The sequence below is a fragment of the Eubalaena glacialis genome, chromosome 4 (genome assembly GCF_028564815.1).
Source record: "Eubalaena glacialis isolate mEubGla1 chromosome 4, mEubGla1.1.hap2.+ XY, whole genome shotgun sequence".
Classification (NCBI taxonomy): Eukaryota; Metazoa; Chordata; class Mammalia; order Artiodactyla; family Balaenidae; genus Eubalaena; species Eubalaena glacialis.
Window position 1 is genome coordinate 109723963 of NC_083719.1, and position 23511 is coordinate 109747473.

The 23511-nt window shown below is 37.2% G+C and overlaps 1 protein-coding gene across 4 annotated transcripts in view; it reads right to left on the minus strand.

Moving 5' to 3' along the window:
• The window catches only part of RAPGEF6 (Rap guanine nucleotide exchange factor 6), a 231800-nt gene that overhangs the window by 71697 nt on the left and 136592 nt on the right, over positions 1-23511 (minus strand). For all 4 annotated transcript variants that reach the window (XM_061189561.1, XM_061189562.1, XM_061189560.1 and 1 more), the window contains exons 8-12: positions 19321-19498; positions 17132-17268; positions 14369-14527; positions 13635-13787; positions 2478-2642 (exon numbers count right to left, since the gene is read on the minus strand). In XM_061189561.1, coding sequence (XP_061045544.1) covers positions 2478-2642; positions 13635-13787; positions 14369-14527; positions 17132-17268; positions 19321-19498 — 792 coding nt within the window. The remainder of the gene's footprint in view (positions 1-2477; positions 2643-13634; positions 13788-14368; positions 14528-17131; positions 17269-19320; positions 19499-23511) is intronic.

The following is a 23511-nucleotide window of genomic DNA, read 5'->3' on the forward strand; positions in this document are numbered from 1 at the left end:
TAAAAACTAACAAATGGAGGTTGAATTAAATAATGTGTCTACAGGGAACTCTACTCAGTGCTTTGTGGTGACCTAAATGCAAAGGAAATCCAAAAAAGAGGGGGTATATGTATATGTATACCTGATTCACTTTGCTGTACAGCAGAAACACAACACTGTAAAGCAACTACACTCCGATAAATATTAATAATAATAAAAAGCTTCTGAATATTAAGAAAAGACACAGGAGCCAAAATAAGATCAAAAGAAATAAGCCAGAGAATCTTCCAAAATCTAAAAAAAAAAAAAAAAGGAAAAAAAAATTGCCTAACAATATAAGTAATTTAAGTCATATACTTTGAAAATTGTGGTAAAATACACATAAAATCCACCATTTTAACCACTTTAAAGTGTACAATTCAGTGGCATTTAGCACATTCACAATTGTGTACAACCATCCCCACTACTAGTTCTAGAACATTTTCATCACCCCAAAAGAAAACCCCATTCCCAATAAGCAGTCACCTCCCATTCTGCCCTCCTTCCAGCCCCTAACATCCACTACTTACTTGCTTTTCTGTCTCTGTGATTTGTCTACCTGGATACCTCATACAATATGTGATCTTTTATGACTGGCTTCTTTGTCTTACCATAATATTTTCAAGGTTTATGCATGTTGCAGCATGTATCAGTATTTCATTTTTTTTTAATGGCTGAATAATATTTCATTATATGGTATACCATATTTTGTTTATCCATTCATCAGTTGGACATTTGGGTTGTTTCCACTTTTTGGCCATCATCAATAATGCTGCTATGAACACTGCTTACAAACTTTTGTTTGCACACCTATTAGCTCTTTTGGATATATCCTTCAGGAGTAGAACTACTGGGTTACACAGTAATTCTATGTTTAACTTTTTGAAGAACCGCTAAGCTGTTTTCCACAGCAGCTACACCATTTTACATTACTATAAGCAATGTATGGGAATTCCATTTTCTCCACATCAACACCCTTAAAATGCTTGTTATTTCCTTTCCTTTTTTTAAGTCATCTTAGTGGGTGTGAAGTGATCAAAACCATCACTGTGGTTTTGATTTGCAATTTCCCTGACTAATGACATTGAACATCTTTTTCATGTGATTGCTGGCCATTTACATATCTTCTTGGGAGAAATGTCTATTCAAGTCCTTTGTCCATTTTAAATTGTATTGTCTTTTTGGTGTTGAGTTGTAAGAGTTCTTTATACATTCTGGATACTAGACCCTTATCAGACATATGATTTGCAAATATATTCTCCTATTCCATGTGTTGTCCTGTTTTTCCTGATAGTACCTTTAATGTAGAAAAGGTTTTAATTTTGATGAAGTTCAATATATCTATTTTTTCCATTGTTCAAGGTTGTGCTTTGGGTATCATACCTAAGAAACCATTGCCTAATCCAAGGTCATGATTTTTTTTTCACCCCTTCTTTTCTTTGAAGAGTATTATAATTTTAGCTCTAATATTAGGTCTCTGATCCATTTTGAGTTAATACTGAATATGGTATAAAGGTCAAACTTCATTCTTTTACACATGAATATTTAGTTGTCCCTAAATCATATTTTTGTTTATTCTCTAGCATGCCTTTATTTCCTCAGCAACCTAAGTAACTATATATAATTTAAAAATCAGGGGGAAGGCAAGCCTGTAGTTTTGGACACTTGAGTTTCCTAGACGATAGAATTCCACAGTCCAACTACATCTAACTTATTTCCCTTAAAGTATAACTCAGAAAGATACACCAGGCAATTATTATGGTCCTACTTTTATTTTTCTTAAAATGACTAACTTCCTACCTGTTACTGAGGTAGTTTACTGGTAGTAATGTACCAGTAGCTGAGGTATCACTATTCTTTCCATGAGAAGTACAAACACCCCATAAAATAAGGTAAGATAATCTATTTAAAACAGCAAACAATGTTTAATGCAAAAAAAAACCCCAACAAAACTCAAAGCTAGATTAAAATAAGTTACAGCAGTGATAAATTAAGGTCAAAAAGATAAACTGTTTTAAAATGATTATAAAGTCTTTAACTCAAAAATCAATGTATTTCTAGTTCTATTTAGATTGTTTCTAAGCCCTCTTGAAAAAATTTACTTGGTGAATATTCTTTCTAAACTATTAAATGACTTTTAAATGTTTTATTGATCTCCTCAGTAACCACCAAGTATTTTGATAAAGTGGAAAAATATTATCATCCATCTTCTGAATTTATAGCTACACCACAGCCCGCTTTCAGTTTTTGCCTTTTAAAAGGCAAAATATCCACTTTTAACATGTTATTCTGTCATAAAAGTAACCAAGCAGAGATATGTCTATACTGATTCACTAACTTTTTAGGCGAATTGAATCTTATCAAAATAAACATTTAACTTGTCAATTGCAAAAGGTTTTGGGGGAATAAAATTTAAAAGTTAAAATCACTTTCATGCCTTTTATAATTATAAAACCAACCTTATCCCTTAAGCTGTCAATTTTAAACCATTCCAATAGTTTGGTCCCAACATCCAAAGGACTTTCAAGAAATGTTCTGTAAGTTAATAGGAAATCTTCTATATAAGTTGGGTCCACAATGGAATGCTCTTCTATTAAATGCATGATGAGACGCTCAGGTGTTGCCTAAAAAAGAAAAATATAGGAAGAATTAGAAAATAAACAAGTAGCTCAGGAACCAAAGAACTCCTATTGATTACTTCCTTTTGTAGCCACTCTATTACAAAGTCCTTGAAGTAAAGTTTCACCTTTAAAACCCTCAGCACTGGGAGTAGGTAGTCTCTCTAGGTTGCAGTCCACCATCACCCAGAGGTTTAGAGAGAGAAAAGGCAGAGGAATAAACATGCACAACAGCATTTACTCGGCCATAGCTGTTTTTATTGGCATTTCATCATAGGAACGCGGGGATAATGTAATGACTGTCGCGAGTAAAGAGAAGGAAGAGGTAAGAGTTAAATTAAAGAAGTAAATAAATAAAGTTTTCTTCCAAATTTAATCATCCTTAAATTCTCTTCTGTCCCAGGCTATAGGAACAACATAGCAGCTCAAGATAGCTTGTTTTATTGTTGTTACTTCCTGGAACAGAGGTTTTCCTCTTCTATGGTTTCTCCATTCTAGCTCACCAGAGGAACCAGAAGTTCTATAAATAGTTTTTACATTAACTCAGAGTTTAACTGCTTGCCTGTTTCCCAATTTATAAAAAGGAATGCAAACAACATTTACCTACTGCTCCTTCTTGAGCTTCTGAATCAATGTTAAACTTTATTACTTTAGCAGCATTTTCAAAAATGGGTACACAAAACAAATACAGAAATAAACCAGATGTTAAGCCAAATATAAAAACCAACTGTTGCCCATAACCTCAAATTTCAATTTGTTGTATTCATCCAAAGAATTTCACTGGCCAGAATTATTGCATAGCAAACACAGATTAATACTAACAATGTTCTTATTTAAGAATTTATTAAAAAATAAAAAAGGGTACCCCACTGCTAATAAGGTATGTAAATCATTTCTCTAGAAGGAAGTCAGAGGAAAGGCTCTTCGAATTACCTATTTAAGGGACAAGACAACCACAGGTCATTCTTATTCTTCTCCCACCCTCCAAAACACTCCAAGAATACCAAATTGGGTCTATCATTAAGGCAAATCACAATCTGAGGTCACTTAAATGCGGTTCTTAGATCATATATAGCTAAGTAAGGGGTGGAAATGATCAACATGTTAAAGAAAGGCCATTATTCTGATTAGCTAAATCACTGAGGCAGGATCTCTGCGGAGACTAGGCCATATATTCAAAACTGTATTTAAAGACAAGTCCCTGGGACTTCCCTGGTGGTTCAGTGGTAAAGAATCCACCTTACAATGCAGGGGACTCGGGTTTGATCCCTGGTTAGGGAATTAAGATCCCATATGCTGCGGGGCAACTAAGCCTGTGCACCACAACTACTGAGCTTGCACACCTCAGCTAGAGAGCCCGCGTGCCACAAACGACAGAGCCCACGCACTCTGGAACCCGTGCACCACAACTACAGAGCCCACGCACCCTGGAGCCTGTGCGCCACAACTAGAGAAGAGAAAACCCGCACGCCACAACTAGAGAGAGGCCCGTGCACCACACGAAGATACCACTTGCCGCAATTAAGACCCAACGCAGCCAAAAATAAATAAAATAAATAAATAATAAATAAATCTTAAAAAAAAAAAAAAAGACAAGTCCCATTGTCATGCAGTGGCATGTTACCAAACTGCTCACTAGCATCCAATACGGTGGATGCTGGGTGACAGGGTACGCAGAGTGGGCAGGTGAAGGAGATGGCTGGCATGGTAGAGGTTGGTTATGATGAGCAAATAAGTAAATATACAGAGCATAACAAGAGCCACTGTTGGATAAAGTATTTACAAGTAGGGGAAGGAAAAGGCTACCAAAAACTTTGTGGTATAGTACTGGAACTGGGAGTACTGGTATGAACTCTTGACTGTTATCAATAGATAGATAGATATAAGAAGATATAGGTATGTATGAATTTATAGTAAATAAATACATATATTTCCTACCTCTGTCTGAGGAAAAGTTCTAGAAGCAATGACACCACAGTAGCAGTGAACAGAGTGCCCAGATCCTGGTTTTTTAATGTTGTTCTCTACTAGAAGGATCCAGGGCTCTCCGGAGAAATTTCTGATTCCAAAGCAGGGGCAGTAAAAGATGAGCCTGGAACATCTCGTTTTGCCAGATAATAATGAAGCTCTCAAAAAATGATGGGGACATGTCAAAAGGATACAGGAATCAGCCTTAAGAGAGTTCCACTGGCCAAATCTGGGACAATCTGACGATCAGAACAACACTGATGGTAAGGGAATACAATACATGAGACCATAACAATATAATTAAAGAGGGGAGAATGCCATTCTTACAGTAGAATGACAATAAATGTAGAAGAAATAATGGAAATAGAAAATCACCATTACAGGCAGGAGTAGTCAATCGAAGTAAAGACTGGTGGATAGAGGTTTGTAAGACATACTGACACTATCCCAGAACATCAATGCTCCAAATGCTCATCAATTACAAAGGGTAAAATGGTGGCTTTAAGTAAAGTAACTTGACAGACAGACACCAAGAGGACCGGGTGATTAAGGTTAACTTCACTGGTGGTGAGATAGGTTGTCATTGTATGCTCCCTGAAATAATGCACTGAGAAGAGCACAACATTATTTCTGTGGAATTCCTGCCTGGAAAGCATGACTGTAGTCTGGGCGTGAGGCAACACCGAATAGATCTCGTCTGAGGGTCATACTACAGACTATAAGGGCTGTATTCCTTAAAACTGCTAAGAGGAATTGGGTACCGTGGGCAGCGCTTCTGCGCACCGCCCCTCGAGCTGAGGTGTCGGCGTTGGCATTTCCTACGAGAAAGTCTGGTCTAAAGTGCAGGGCACGAGGCCTCCGAACGCGGCCCCCTATGAGCAAGTGGAACTAGACTGAGCACAGAGGAAAAGAAAAAAAGATGGCATATGGACAGCAACAGTCAGCTCTACCCACCACCAGGGCCTCCCATCAAGCCTCTTAGATAGCCTCAACCACCAGAGGGCAGACAGCAGAAGCAAGAAAAACTACAGTCCTGCAGCCTGTGGAACAAAAACCACATTCACAGAAGGATAGACAAGATGAAAAGGCAGAGGGCTATATACCAGGTGAAGGAACAAGATAAAACCCCAGAAAAACAACTAAATGAAGTGGAGATAGGCAACCTTCCAGAAAAAGAATTCAGAATAATAATAGTGAAGATGATCCAGGACCTCGGAATAAGAAAGGAGGCAAAGATCGAGAAGATGCAAGAATGTTTAACAAAGACCTAAAAGAATTAAAGAACAAACAGAGATGAACAATACAATAACTGAAATGAAAACTACACTAGAAGGAATCAATAGCAGGATAACTGAGGCAGAAGAACGGATAAGTGACCTGGAAGACAGAATGGTGGAATTCACTTCTGCGGAACAGACTAAAGAAAAAAGAATGAAAAGAAATGAAGACAGCCTAAGAGACCTCTGGGACAAAGTTAAACACAACAACATTCGCATTATAGGGGTCCCAGAAGGAGAAGAGAGAGAGAAAGGACCAGAGAAAATATCTGAAGAGATTATAGTCGAAAACTTCCCTAACATGGGAAAGGAAATAGCCACCCAAGTCCAGGAAGCGCAGCGAGTCCCATACAGGATAAACCCAAGGAGAAACACACCGAGACACATACTAATCAAATTGGCAAAAATTAAAGACAAAGAAAAATTATTGAAAGCAGCAAGGGAAAAATGACAAATAAAATACAAGGGAACTCCCATAAGGTTAACAGCTGATTTCTCAGCAGAAACTCTACAAGCCAGAAGGGAGTGGCAAGATATACTTAAAGTGATGAAAGGGAAGAACCTACAACCAAGATTACTCTACCTGGCAAGGATCTCATTCAGATTCGATGGAGAAATCAAAAGCTTCACAGACAAGCAAAAGCTAAGAGAATTCAGCACCACCAAACCAGCTCTACAACAAATGCTAAAGGAACTTCTCTAAGTGGGAAACACAAGAGAAGAAAAGGACCTACAAAAACAAACCCAAAACAATTAGGAAATGGTCATAGGAACATACATATCGATAATTACCTTAAACATGAATGGATTAAATGCTCCAACCAAAAGACACAGGCTTGCTGAATGGATACAAAAACAAGACCCATATATATGCTGTCTACAAGAGACCCACTTCAGACCTAGGGACACATACAGACTGAAAGTGAGGGGATGGAAGAAGATATTCCATGCAAATGGAAATCAAAAGAAAGCTGGAGTAGCTATACTCGTATCAGATAAAATAGACTTTAAAATAAAGAATGTTACAAGAGACAAGGAAGGACACTACATAATGATCAAGGGATCAATCCAAGAAAAAGAGATAACAATTATAAATATATATGCACCCAACATAGGAGCACCTCAATACATAAAGCAACTGCTAACAGCTGTAAAAGAGGAAGTCGACAGTAACACAATGATAGTGGGGGACTTTAACACCTCACTTACACCAATGGACAGATCATCCAAAATGAAAATAAATAAGGAAACAGGAGCTTTAAATGACACAACAGACCAGATAGATTTAATTGATATTTATAGGACATTCCATCCAAAAACAGCAGATTACACTTTCTTCTCAAGTGCGCACGGAACATCTCCAGGATAGATCACATCTTGGGTCACAAATCAAGCCTCAGTAAATTTAAAAAAATTGAAATCATATCAAGCACCTTTTCTGACCACAACGCTATGAGATTAGAAATGATTTACAGGGAATAAAACATAAAAAACACAAACACATGGAGGCTAAACAATACGTTACTAAATAACCAAGAGATCACTGAAGAAATCAAAGAGGAAATCAAAAAATACCTAGAGACAAATGACAATGAAAACACGACGATCCAAAACCTATGGGATGCAGCAAAAGCAGTTCTAAGAGGGAAGTTTATAGCTATACAAGCCTACCTCAAGAAATAAGAAAAATCTCAAATAAACAATCTAACCTTACACCTAAAGGAACTAGAGAAAGAAGAACAAACAAAACCCAAAGTTAGCAGAAGGAAAGAAATCATAAAGATCAGAGCAGAAATAAATGAAATAGAAACAAAGAAAACAATAGCAAAGATCAATAAAACTAAAAGCTGGTTCTTTGGGAAGATAAACAAAATTGATAAGCCATTAGCCAGACTCATCAAGAAAAAGAGGGAGAGGACTCAAATCAATAAAATTAGAAATGAAAAAGGAGAAGTTAACAACAGACACCGCAGAAATACAAAGCATCCTAAGAGACTACTACAAGCAACTCTATGCCAATAAAATGGACAACCTCGAAGAAATGGGCAAATTTTTAGAAAGGTATAACCTTCCAAGACTGAACCAGGAAGAAATAGAAAATATGAACAGACCAATCACAAGTAATGAAATTGAAACTGTGATTAGAAATCTTCCAACAAACAAAAGTCCAGGACCAGATGGCTTCACAGGTGAATTCTATCAAACATTTAGAGAAGAGCTAACACCCATCCTTCTCAAACTCTTCCAAAAAATTGCAGAGGAAGGAACACTCCCAAACTCATTCTATGAGGCCACCATCACCCTGATACCAAAACCAGACAAAGATACTACAAAAAAAGAAAATTACAGACCAATATCACTGATGAATATAGATGCAAAAATCCTCAACAAAATACTAGCAAACAGAATCCAACAACACATTAAAAGGATCATACACCACGATCAAGTGGGATTTATCCCAGGGATGCAAGGATTCTTCAATATACGCAAATCAATCAATGTGATACACCATATTAACAAATTGAAGAATAAAGACCATATGATCATCTCAATAGATGCAGAAAAAGCTTTTGACAAAATTCAACACCCATTTATGATAAAAACTCTCCAGAAAGTGGGCATAGAGGGAACCTACCTCAACATAATAAACACCATATACGACAAACCCACAGCAAACATCATTCTCAACGGTGAAAAACTGAAAGCATTTCCTCTAAGATCAGGAACGAGACAAGAATGTCCACTCTCACCACTATTATTTAACATAGTTTTGGAAGTCCTAGCCACGGCAATCAGAGAAGAAAAAGAAATAGAAGGAATCCAAATTGGAAAAGAAGAAGTAAAACTGTCACTGTTTGCACATGACATGATACTATACATAGAGAATCCTAAAAATGCCACCAGAAAACTACTAGAGCTAATCAATGAATTTGGTAAAGTTGCAGGATACAAAATTAATGCACAGAAATCTCTTGCATTCCTATACACTAACGATGAAAAATCTGAAAGAGAAATTAGGGAAACACTCCCATTTACCATTGCAACAAAAAGCATAAAATACCTAGGAATAAACCTACCTAGGGAGACAAAAGACCTGTATGCAGAAAACTATAAGACACTGATGAAAGAAATTAAAGATGATACCAACAGATGGAGAGATATACCACGTTCTTGGATTGGAAGAACCAATATTGTGAAAATGACTATACTACCCAAGGCAATCTACAGATTCAATGCAATCCCTATCAAATTACCAATGGCATTTTTTACGGAACTAGAACAAATCATCTTAAAATTTGTATGGAGACACAAAAGACCCTGAATAGCCAAAGCAGTCTTGAGGGAAAAAAACAGAGCTGGAGGAATCAAGACTCCCTGACTTCAGACTATACTACAAAGCTACAGTAATCAAGACAATATGGTACTGGCACAAAAACAGAAACATAGATCAATGGAACAAGATAGAAAGCCCAGAGATAAATCCACGCACCTATGGTCAACTAATCTATGACAAAGGAGGCAAGGATATACAATGGAGAAAAGACAGTCTCTTCAATAAGTGGTGCTGGAAAAAGTGGACAGCTACATGTAAGAGAATGAAAATAGAACACTCCCTAACACCATACACAAAAATAAAATCAAAATGGATTCGAGACCTAAATGTAAGACCGGACACTATAAAACTCTTAGAGGAAAACATAGGAAGAACACTCTTTGACATAAATCACAGCAAGATCTTTTTTGATCCACCTCCTAGAGTAATGGAAATAAAAACAAAAATAAACAAATGGGACCTAATGAAACCTAAAAGCTTTTGCACAGCAAAGGAAACCATAAACAAGACGAAAAGACAACCCTCAGAATGGGAGAAAATATTTGCAAACGAATCAACAGACAAAGGATTAATCTCCAAAATATATAAACAGCTCATTCAGCTCAATATTAAAGAAACAAACAACCCAATCCAAAAATGGGCAGAAGACCTAAATAGACATTTCTCCAAAGAAGACATACAGATGGCCAAGAAGCACATGAAAAGATGCTCAACATCATTAATTATTTCCCCCCCCCTCTGGGATCGTAGATGATATTTATTTTGTTCTTTTGATACCTATATCTGTATATATATATATATTTTTCCAAATAGGTGATGAGAATTTATTTATTTATTTATTTTTAACATCTTTATTGGAGTATAATTGCTTTACAATGGTGTGTTAGTTTCTGCTTTATAACAAAGTGAATCAGTTATACATATACATATGTTCCCATATCTCTTCCCTCTTGCGTCTCCCTCCCTCCCACCCTCCCTATCCCACCCCACTAGGTGGTCACAAAGCACCAAGCTGATCTCCCTGTGCTATGCGGCTGCTTCCCACTAGCTATCTATTTTACATTTGGTAGTGTATATATGTCCATGCCACTCTCTCACCCTGTCACATCTTACCCTTCCCCCTCCCCATATCCTCAAGTCCATTCTCTAGTAGGTCTGTGTCTTTATTCCCGTCTTGCCACTAGGTTCTTCATGACCTTTTTTTTTTTCCCTTAGATTCCATATATATGTGTTAGCATACTGTATTTGTTTTTCTCTTTCTGACTTACTTCACTCTGTATGACAGACTCTAACTCCATCCACCTCACTACAAATACCTCCATTTCGTTTCTTTTTATGGCTGAGTAATATTCCATTGTATATATGTGCCACATCTTCTTTATCCATTCATCCGATGATGGACACTTAGGTTGCTTCCATGTCCTGGCTATTGTAAATAGAGCTGCAATGAACATTTTGGTACATAACTCCTTTTGAATTATGGTTTTCTCAGGGTATATGCCCAGTAGTGGGATTGCTGGGTCGTGTGGTAGTTCTGTTTTTAGTTTTTTAAGGAACCTCCATACTGTTCTCCATAGTGGCTGTATCAATTTACATTCCCACCAACAGTGCAAGAGTGTTCCCTTTTCTCCACACCCTCTCCAGCATTTATTGTTTCTAGATTTTTTGATGATGGCCATTCTGACTGGTGTGAGGTGATATATCATTGTAGTTTTGATTTGCATTTCTCTAATGATTAATGATGTTGAGCATTCTTTCATGTGTTTGTTGGCAATCTGTATATCTTCTTTGGAGAAATGTCTATCTAGGTCTTCTGCCCATTTTTGGATTGGGTTGTTTGTTTTTTTGTTATTGAGCTGCATGAGCTGCTTGTAAATTTTGGAGATTAATCCTTTGTCCGTTGCTTCATTTGCAAATATTTTCTCCCATTCTGAGGGTTGTCTTTTGGTCTTGTTTATGGTTTCCTTTGCTGTAACATCACTAATTATTAGAGAAATGCAAATCAAAACTACAATGAGGTATCACCTCACACCAGTTAGAATGGGCATCATCAGAAAATCTACAAACAACAAATGCTGGAGAGGGTGTGGAGAAAAGGGAACCCTCTTGCACTGTTGGTGGGAATGTAAATTGATACAGCCACTATGGAGAACAATATGGAGGTTCCTTAAAAAACTAAAAATAGAATTACCATATGACCCAGCAATCCCACTACTGGGCATATACCCAGAGAAAACCGTAATTCAAAAAGACACATGCACCCGAATGTTCATTGCAGCACTATTTACAATAGCCAGGTCATGGAAGCAACCTAAATGCCCGTCAACAGACGAATGGATAAAGAAGTTGTGGTACATATATACAATGGAATATTACTCAGCCATAAAAAGGAACGAAATTGAGTCATTTGTTGAGACGTGGATGGATCTAGAGACTGTCATACAGAGTGAAGTAAGTCAGAAAGAGAAAAACAAATATTGTATATTAATGCATGTATGTGGAACCTAGAAAAATGGTACAGATGAACTGGTTTGCAGGGCAGAAGCTGAAACACAGATGTAGAGAACAGACATATGGACACCAAAGGGGGAAAACCGCGGTGGGGTGGGGATGGTGGTGTGCTGAATTGGGCGATTGGGATTGACATGTATACACTGATATGTATAAAACTGATGACTGAAAAAAAAACAAAAAACAAAAACTGCTGAGAAGATGAATAGGGAAAGACTGTTCCTGGCAGAGACTTAAGTGACATGACAACTAAATGCAACTGTGTGCCTGGATGAGATTCTGAACCAAAAAGGAAAAAAGAGCCATTGTTGGGATAGTTGGTGAAAATCTAAATATCGTCTGTGGATTGAATGGTTTTACTTTATCAATGTACATTTCCTAACTTGAAGGTTTCTATGGTGTTTATACAGGAGACTGTTCTTGCTTTTAGGAAATACACAATGAAACATTTAGGAGTGAGGAGGCATCACATTTGCAGATTGCTCTCAAACGGTTGAAAAAGACTGATGATAATGGAGAAAATGCAGTGAAATGTTAACAGTTGGGGAATCTGAGTCAGTCAATCTCTGTACTGTTCTTGCAACTCCTCTGTAAGTTTGAAATTACAGGGCTTCCCTGGTGGCACAGTGGTTAAGAATCCACCTGCCAATGTAGGGGACACAGGTTTGAGCCCTGGTCCAGGAAGATCCCACATGCTGCGGAGCAACTAAGCCCATGCGCCACAACTACTGAGCCTGCGCTCTACAGCCTGCAAGCCACAACTACTGAGCCCGCGTGCCACAACTACTGAAGCCCATGCGCCTAGAGCCCGTGCTCCACAATAAGAGAAGCCACCGCAATGAGAAGTCTGCGCACCACAACGAAGAGTAGCCCCTGCTCGCCACAACTAGAGAAAAGCACGCGTGCAGCAACAAAGACCCAATGCAGCCAAAATAAATAAATAAGTTTGTAAAAAAAGAAAAAGAAAAAAGAAATTATAAAAATATAAGGCTCACCATGAGCCTTCATAAAAAGATAGTATATGGCAGTCCACATATATACTCATTTTTTTCTGCATAGAAAGCTTACGCTTATCAAATTAGGAAAAGAAAAAGACAGTGCTGAGGAATAGCCTGACTCCTGAGGAATATCTTATCTGACACCAGTCCCTCTTATTGTTAAATAAGCTTCTGCACTTATAAAGAAAAACAACACATATACTTATTTTGCAACCAAGACTTGCTTGAAAAGAAAAAAAGGTCATGCATTTACTTCCTCTCTTGCAACTAGAATTGCTCTATTTTACATCTACATGTCATTAAAGAGACAGGGAGATGGGAGAGTGGAAGGCAAAGGGGCAAGGAATAGGGGAGAGAGGGAATTAGAGAAGGGAAAACAGTATGGGTAGTAATACTCAGACTCTATAGCATGCTAAGGCTTTTGATTTGCCACATTTAGCCCTAATAAAGCCCTGCCATAGCATCCCCATTTTCAGATAAGAAAATTGAGGTTCAGAGAAGTTAATGTCTATTTCAATGCCACAGAGATCTAGTAAGCACTCATCTAGGATTCTTTATGCATTTATGGTTGGTCCTTTCAATTTCTGTTTTGTTTCTAAATATTGCTGTCTTTGATGAAATTAACTCCCATTATCAATGGATCATACAATAAATTTGAGAAGGAAAATTTTGACTGGTATAGTCTAAATAATATCCTTCCATACTGATATTAAATGGCAATGTTACCCTTCCTCAATAAAATGTGTAAAAGCCAACTTAGAAAAAGTCAAAAGAATTAACACATTTATTTACACTAGATCCCAAAGTTAATGAATTATCTTGCACTACTCAAAAAGTGGTTCAAAATCTTTTAAGCAAGATGAAAGCTTTATTCTATCAATAACAAGAAAAATAAGTAAAAAATACCCACCTTGATTACAATGTGTCCTTTCCTGGTTCCACTGCGATCTAGTTCACGGTGCTCATGTACCATAACAATTTCTCCCTCTTCCTCAACTTTATGGGTATTTTTTTCCACATGATTTAAAATTCTCCAATAATCCTGCTGGGCTATGCAGACAAACTGTCCGAGAACAACATGGGGACAATTAATGAACCTATAATACATAAATATATCACTATGCACCAAGGCAGAGCACAAAGGTGAGAACTCAAGTGGCATAAGTTTTTACTTCACCCCTTCATTCCTTAACAAAAATCAAGATAAAATAAATAATTCATGCACAAAGAGACCAAAGAAATTAAATCCATTTGAATTCTGCTCTAAAAGGAGAAGTGAGCATCTACTTCTCTCAAAACTGACACTATGCAAAGAAAACATGAAGCAGGAGTAAGTTAGAAACAAACAACTCAGAAGTTCCTATTTCTCCCTCTATTTAAAAAAAACAAAAAAGAGACTGAGCTGGCTAATATCAGATAGAAATTTAACAAACCAACATTTATTAGATGTATTCTCTTTAAAATATGTATAGTTTGTTCATTCCACAAATATTTGAGTCCGATATAAAATCTAGTTTCCTTTATTAACTGTGAGCTTTTCAAACTCCCAATTCTCAAATCAAGCTATTTTATTTTGGGGAAGGAAAAAAAAGCTCAGCCATTTAAAATCAAGAAACAAAAGTACACGAGCAGAGATAAGCTTACCTGACAATCGTCTACTTTAGTCCTAACAACTCCATGCATGTACTGCTTATCCAGAGTGGGTGTAATTCCAAAACTATTTCCCATAAAGAGATTTTCAACTTTTCCATCTGGATGACTAATTTCTACAGTGCCGTTTAAAATAACATACCATGAGTCAAGCTATAGAGAAAAAGATAGGTTTTAAGAACCTTTGGGAAAAGAGGATTACATGTTAACTTTGAAAAATAATCAATATATAGAACTCGTATAATTTAAAAAAGAAAAAAGAAGATCTGATTATATTACTTAATACTCTGTCAGTAACACCCTATTCCTGTTAAGCCACCCACTAAAGTTTATTTTACTCTTTCTTCTTTTAGTCACCAAATGAAATCAGGGACTCTCAGTAACTGTTACGGTTAAGACCACCAGCTCTGGGCTTCCCTGGTGGCGCAGTGGCTAAGAATCCGCCTGCTAATGCAGGGGACTATGGGTTCGAGCCCTGGTCCGGGAAGATCCCACATGCCGCGGAGCAACTAAGCCCGTGAGCCACAACTACTGAGCCTGCGCTTTAGAGCCCACGAGCCACCACTACTGAAGCCCATGCGCCTAGAGCCCGTGCTCCACAACAAGAGAAGCCACTGCAATAAGAAGCCCGCGCACTGCAACTAGAGAAAGCCCGCGTGCAGCAACGAAAACCCAACGCGGCCAAAAATAAAATAAATAAAATAAAATAATAATTAAAAAAAAGGCTACAAACGGCACAGTCCCATTAATACAAAAAAAAAAAGACCACCAGCTCTTGGAATTTGACTCCAGAATCTGCCACTGACTAGCTGAGTGACTCTGGGCAAGTTATTTAACCTCCCTAGGCTTCAGTTTCTTTACTGCTAAAATGGGCATAACAACATTACCTATCACAGGACTTTTGTGTCCATTAAAAATGAGTTTAATACAAACCAAGTGATTAGAATAGTGTCTGGCACATAGCAAACATTCAAAAGAAAGAAAAAAAAAGGGAGCTAGTGATTAATTCAGAAAAACTATTAAAAGCCTGAATTTTAAGGCATATCTTAAAAAATATTGAAAATTTCTCCTAATGTTAAGAAAATACTGCTCTCAATTTATACCAAAGTATTTAATGCTCTAAGGAGACATATTCTAAGGCCTATTGTATATCAGTGAAAGACTACTTGTTCTCATGTGGTATCCCTTTTATTAGCCTAAACTTTCAATTTTAATGTGAATCAGTTTTAATGTGATTTAAGGGAAATCTGGATTATCAGTTCTGAAGGAGAATCATTGGCAACAAGAAATATTTTTTCAAAACTGTGTTTCTTTTTTTTAGTTATTTCAAATATAAAATACACTCATTGTGGAATTTGTGGATTACACAAATTACTTGAGGACAGGGGCTGTGTTGGGTTTTTCCACCACTATCCTCACTGTGTACCTAGCACAAAGTAGGCACACAACAAATTTTTGCTGACAGAACTGTGGAATATTAAAAGAAGACAAAATTTGTGGAAAAGTAAAGTTATTCAAAACCCCACTATTTATACAGTTGTCATCAAAAGTTTAGTATTTCTCTCCCATGTTTATATTATTTCATACTGTTGAACTATTTAGACTATCCTGTCCTTTTAAAAAAATTTAATACTATATTCATTTGTTCATCAAACTTTTTTTTAGTATACCCTATGTGCCAAACGATTTCTAGGATACAGGGAGAAAGCATGTAGACAAAGCTAGAGCTAAGGCCCCTGCCCTCAAAGATATCTATCAAATTTTAAAATAACTTGAAAACCTATATAATATTATAACCTGTGGCTATATAATAATTTAGTTAACCACTGTTTTTTTGGGGGGATATATTTTGGTCATTTCCAATTTTTACTATTATATATATCCTGCAATGAATATCTTTTGGCATAACTCTTTGAGTTTTATACTGTGTCTGGAGGAGAGACATTCAAAAGGGGAATAATGCGTTAGAGGCTGTTAATACTTTGAAGCCCATGTTAAAAATTTCTAAATGATTTTCCAGAAATACTGTTTATGTTCCTACTAGCAGTATATGACAATGTGCACTGACTGACATCTCACCATTAATTTTTATCAGTTCGATAAGAAAAAAGTGCTACCTAACAGCAGTAACACTTTTCAATTCCTCTGAAACCTCCCTCCGCCCATCCGCAAGTTGCCATCCAAGCATTTTTGAAAATAGAATTGCCACATAAATGCCTCAACTGACAGCAGTCTACTAGGAGGCACAGGTACCAATACATTTCCTTCATTTTAAAAAAACTGTATAATGTAAAAAAGGGATAAGGAGATTATATACTTGAAAAACATTTTAATAATAATGTTATAAATATACTAATATAACAATAATTACTGACATGTATACACTGATGTGTATAAAATGGATGACTAATAAGAAAAAAATAAATTAATAAACAAAACAAAGAACAATAATTAAGAAAAATTTTTAAAAGTCTTACAATTTAATTTGAGAAGTAAAAACAGATTTGGTCCAATGAATATTAATTACTGAACATCTATTCTGTGCAAGGTCCATTGCCAGGAAATCAAAATTAAGACAAAATAAAGCAAAAACAAAACAAAACTTATCTTTTCAGAAATTATAACTACCCCAAACTCAGCAGTCATTTAAAAAATTGTATAAATTTTAAAAGTCAAGATCTACACAAGTTTATGAAAATTATTCTAAAAATTAGCTGCTATAACCAAGTAATGTGTAACATCTATTTGCTAACCTACCTCTTGCCCATCTTCAAGAATAATAGCTCCAGCCTGCTCCACCACTTCAAAAATCATCACTGAGCAGAGTTCTCTCCTTACAGACATGGTCATGTTTGCAAAAGCAGGAAGCTGGTGCATAAACTCCAGTAATTGTTCTGTTAAAAAACAGAAATTCTAGTTTAGTGACCATCAAGGACTACAGTTTAAAGATACAATAAAATCTAGAATCCAATACCCAATTTTCTAATCAATTTAGGAATTCATGCTGCTAAACTAGAGAAACCAAGATACAAGATGACTGTTGCTTAAAAAAAATTCAGTTATTTGGTTAACAGATATATTCAGACTCACATGAAAATACAGGCATAATGGAAGACACCAGAATTCACAACCTCCAGAGAGAACCAGGAAACAACACAGATTCAGATGAGGCTGAAGAGTTTAGTTAATTTTCCTAGCACGAGATGCTATTCCATGGTGGTTACCTTTAGTGATGTCCTTTGATCTAATAATTAGTGAAAAAGGCTTTTGTCTGTTTCTTTCTGGGCTAGAGTTTTTAAACAGTTATTAATAAATGTCAATAAGTAATTAAATTAGGGACAACAAATGTGAATACTAGTTTAAGATTTGTCAAAGCAACTACAAGGTAACTCTCTTTAATTTAACCAACAAATGTTTGAGTACCTGCCTCAGGCCATTCCCTGGTATAGATACATGAGCAATAAAGATAAAGGAAAAAAACATTTAAGCAGTCAGCTAAGGCTGAAATAGAAGAAACTATAAGGTGCTATCTATCCACAGATAACTGGAAGTTAACCATATTTCAATTTTTAAGAAAGCCTTGTGAAAACAGCATAGTGTACAATTCTTTATCACTATAAATGCACTTACAGTTGCTGTCCAGATAGCATTCACAACATGAGTCTCAACTGTAGGATGCATAACTATATTATATGTTATTAGCATGGCAAGGAATGTTCAAACGTATTGATCTTTACTCCCATAGATTATAATTATTAGTAGCAGTATCTTCTGACTTGAATCACAGCAGTATGACTCTTATAAAAGGGAAATCTAGGATAAAATCTTAATTGAATCATAATATATAACACCACTAAGTAATCTTTGTCCTTAAAGATAACATTAGCATCTTTAGTACTACTCAAACTCCAAAGTACAGTAAGTAGTTCTATAAGAAATTAAAGGAAAATTCATAAAATTTGAACCAAAAAATATACACATACATTATTTTTTCAAGCTAGAGGCAAAACTATGATTTTTGATAACATTTGAAATTTTTTTGAATTCATAGACATTGAACACTGACACACTGTGCTTTACATGTCTTATGGACATGGAGGGGGAAATCACTTTACTGCAATCAAAGCTATTGTTTTATAAATTGGGGCAGCCAGAATGTGAGGACTATCTGGCTGCAACATCCATCACCCTAATGATGGCCAGTGTTGATTCAGGTGATCTGGCTGTCTAGGCAGGTGTCCCCTTCCTCCCTTCACCACTCCACACATGCATCCGTCCTGAAGCTGTACACTTAGTCAAAGAGGACAACCTGTCCTGATATGATAGAGGAGAACCTTCCCTGAGAAAGGAGTACTGTCCTTTGCTTAAGGATATATGAGCAGCTGCGTTCCATTGCTAGAACCTCCAAAACAAGCTCTAATATTGGGGCAGCTAGCCTCAAAGACGGCCCTAAACAATTCTTGCCTCTTGATATTCACGTCCTCGTGCAGTCCCCTCCCATACTGCATGAGGGTTGCTCTGTATGACAAACAGAATTGGGAAGAAGCAATGATGTATCATTCCTGAGGCCAGATCATAAAAGATACTATGGCATCTGCCTTATTCTCCCCTGAATTACTGGCTTTGGGGGAAACCAACTGCCATGTTGTGAGGACACTTAAACAACCTCTGGAGAAGCCCGTGTGGAGAGGAACTGAGGTTCTATGCCAAAAGCCATGTGAGCAGCCACCTTGGAAGCAGATCCTCCAGCTTAGCCCAGTGACTGTAAGCCCTGCCACATTCTGACTACAACCTCATGAGAGACAATGAGCCAGAACGACTCAGGTAGGCTGCTCCTGAATTCTTGACCCACAAAACCTTCTTGGGGGTAATTTGTTATGCACCAATAGGTAACTATATATAAATTGAACTATAAAATTCCTATTGTGAACAGATGTATTTCTTACCAATGTCATCATCAGTTTTGTCTGCAGGTTCTTTTTCAAGACATTCTCGAACAAGATCTCGCCCCTGCAGTGGATCTGTTCGATCAATCTCTTCATCTTCCTCTTCTTCATCTTCAGAATCAACAGGTCCTTCTGGAAGACGTGTTAAATCTACATCTCCTACCTCACTTTCCGTAGCCTACAGAAAGAAATCTTGATCACTTACCATTTCATGTTATAAAAATTATATGTCACAATCTGAATGAAGCAAAACTACCCTTCCCACCAAATATTATCAAGAATTAGGCAACACTGTATGCTGTATCAAAAACAAAATGCTACTTATTTATATAACGTTTCTCTCTGCCCAAAATACAAGTCATCATTTCAGTGTGACATCTAAATTGACAAATCTGGGCCAGTATGTATAAAATGGTCAAGAGACTCAAACATCACTAAATGTATTAATACCTGCTTTCCAACAAACACTTGTATTCCTTAAAAGTACATTTCCTAAAATATTAAGTGCAAGAAAGAGAAAGACAGTTTACCAACAATCATTTTAGGAGTACCTTGTTAGTATATGCTGGGTGTTATAAATAAGGTATTATTCTTTCAGCACTAGGTTTAGAGTCTAGTAGTGTAGACAGTCATGTAAATTAAGAACAGAAGTATAAAACAGGTAAAGAGTAGTACTGAAAAGTGCTAAAATTCAACAACTGTGAAGGATTGAACAAATACTTATCTCTTTCCAATACTTTATTGTTGAATCTAACAGTAAGCAAAGAAGAGCCAAGGTTACTCTACCAGGGGTCCCCAACCCCCGGGCCGCAGACGGGTTCTGGTCCCTGGCCTGTTAGGAACCAGGCTGCACAGCAGGAGGTGAGCTGCCGCCCCCCCCATCGCTTGCATTTCCACCTGATCCATCCCCAACCCCCCCACCCCCGACTGTGGAAAAACTGTCTTCCAAGAAACCAGTCCCTGGTGCCAAAAAGGTTGGGGACCACTGCTCTAAGCAATCTTAAAAAAATAACCTTATACTTACAACCTGAACTCTGCAAACATACTAGTCTCAGATACTTGTAAAAGAACTAGCAGATTTTTTTAAAACGGTGAATTTAAATGTTACTCATAGAAAACAACAAATAAAATAAAATTATTTATTTACTTTTTGTACTTTGTATTTTTTACTTTTTGTACTTCAGGACAAAATAAAATTGTCCTGAAGTGGATTATTAGGCAATATTTCTAAATATCATACTCAGTTGATTCATATTATAATAAATGAAAAAGCATGAATACTGAAGCAGATACGGAAAAAAAATGAGTAGAACGTACAGAAATTTCATAATAAATAAGCACTCATATATGAGGATTATTGAAAACTATGGAACCTTCATTCAATATTTAAGTCTCATCTCTTGTGTTGAACATTTACTATTTTGTCTGCCCAGAAGAGGCTCTTCCTTCTTTTAGGGAGTTGATGTTCCTCTCCAACTTAACGCAGAGGTTTCAAAGGGAAACAGTGCCCTGTTCCTGGCTAGGGAAGCTAAGGGAGAAAGTCCTTTCCTCTGGATTTTTATAACTGGAGCTGGAGGGCAGAGCATCCTTTCTCCTTTGGTTGATGAATTGGAAGAATGTGACGCAGAACAGCCTACAGCCACATGGGAATGCCTTTCTGTGGTGGGAGAAAATGGAATCAACTGGCAGAGAAAGGGGCAGGGGAATGCGGAGGAAGGACATTGAACAAGAGAGCAGACACAGAAAGAGATCGAGACAGACAGACGCAGAGCAACAAAGCAAAAAAACAAAAATATATCATGCAGGGCAGAGATGGAAAGAGCACAGCATGTGCAACAAAGATGACCTGTGACAGAAAGTGTCACAGAGAGAGAGGGAGGAAGAGCAATCAAGCAACAAGGAGTCAAAGGACTAGAGAGACAGGCAAACAGGGGCAGACACACTTGCAAGCATCCAGGTTCCTTGAGGCCAGAGCTGCCTCTGCTTTCTCTGGGGGTCAATAACGTATCTGTTCTGGCTTTAGTTAATTCAAGTTAAGGCTCTGATACCTGCAACTGAAAGAGTTCTGATTTGTTTTGTAAGACCATGTTCTATACTTCCTTTGGACTTCTGCACAGCTTTAAGTAACAGCTTTAATCAATAGTTAACAAACTAGATTAAACACCCAACTTGAAATCTTTAAGATTAGATAAGCTGGCTCTTAAGGATCTTATAGGGGCAATCCTATCTTATGACTAGCATGCTCTCCCGAGTTATTTTTTGGTTAAGAAACTTTAGGGTGTAAGCAGAGTGCATTTCTGAATAATATACCTTTGGAACTAAAAACTTGCTAACAAGTTACAATCTCTTTTCGAAGATAAGTAGTTTTAATTTAAATGTGTAGATACTAAAATGACTTTTCCGAAACCCAACTGATCTACAAACGCTGATTTTAATCTAAGAAATGAGTGTTAAAAAACATTGAAGCAATATTTTTTACACAAGTTAATTTTTCAGAATATAGATGCTCACCTCTGGAATAACAGCCTTTTTCTCTTTTATCAAATTTTAAGGACAATCTACCTTAAATCTGAGTTTTTAAACTACCCTGTCCTCATCTCAATCTCAGGTTTTCATTCCCTGACCAAGACTATTTCAACCTAGTCTCATTCTTACCTTTTAGATTATGTCTGATAAAAAGATGGATAACTCACAACATAAAAAAAGGCAAGATGCAAAGGGGGGTGGGGGTGGGATGAATTGGGAGACTGGGACTGACATATATACACTATTGATACTATGTATAAAATAGATAACTATGAGAACCTACTGTATATAGCACAGGGAACTCTACTCAGTGCTCTGCGGTGACCTAAATGGGAAGGAAATCCAAAAAAGAGGGGATATATGTATACGTATAGCTGATTCACTTTGCTGTACAGTAGAAACTAACACAACATTGTAAAGCAACTATACTGCAATAAAAATTTTAAAAAAAAAGGCAAGATGCAATTCAGTTATGTGGATAATGGGGAAGGCTTACTGTCATCTGCATGAAAAGTGAAGATATTTTAAGAAAATAACTCTAGGTAGAATGAAAATCATGGGTAGCGACTGGGAGATGACTATTAAAAGAACCCTTTTAGGAACTTTCTAAGGCTATCTGCAAAGGAAAGAATATAATCTCTTCTTACCATTGTCCTCTTTTACCTGTACTTTTTTCAAAGTAGGATAAAAGAAAAAGGATGAATAGAATTAGTTAAGAGAACATACTCAACTGCTAAAATGTTAAGAGTCTACAAACGGGGTAAGGTGGTAAAATAAGAATTAAGAATAAAAATATGGGGACTTCCCTGGTGGCACAGTGGTTAAGAATCTGCCTGCCAATGCAGGGGACACGGGTTCGAGCCGTGGTCCGGGAAGATCCCACATGCTATGGAACAACTAAGCCTGTGCGCCACAACTACTGAGCCTGCGCTCTAGAGCCCGCAAGCCACAACTACTGAGACCGCATGCCACAACTACTGAAGCCCGTGCACCAAAAGCCTGTGCTCCGCAACAAGAGACGCCACCACAATGAGAAGCCCGCACACTGCAACAAAGAGTAGTCCCCACTCACTGCAACTAGAGAAAGCCCGCGCACAGCAACGAAGACCCAATGCAGCCTAAAATAAATAAATAAATAAATTTAAAATATGTACAGCTTTAAAAAAATAAATAAATAAAAATATGAAAGAGTGGCCAGAAACATGCTAAAAAATTAAAAAGGATTTTGTAATTTTAAAAAAAGTAAATAAAATGTGCTACATAGAGTCCAAGGTCTAAATCCTTGACCAGGGCTTCCCTGGTGGCGCAGTGGTTAAGAATCCGCCTGCCAATGCAGGGCACACGGGTTCCAGCCCTGGTCTGGGAAGATCCCACATGCCGCGGAGCAACTAAGCCCATGCACCACAACTACTGAGCCTGTGCTCTAGAGCCCGAGAGCCACAACTACTGAGCCCATGTGCCACACCTACTGAAGCCCACACGCCTAGAGCCCGTACTCCGCAACAAGAGAAGCCACCACGATGGGGAGCCCTGCGCTGCAACGAAGAGTAACCCCCACTTGTTGCAACTAGAGAAAGCTTGCAAGCAGCAACGAAGACCCAACGCAACCATAAATAAATAAATAAATAAAATTAAAAAATATATATATAAATCCTTGACTAAACA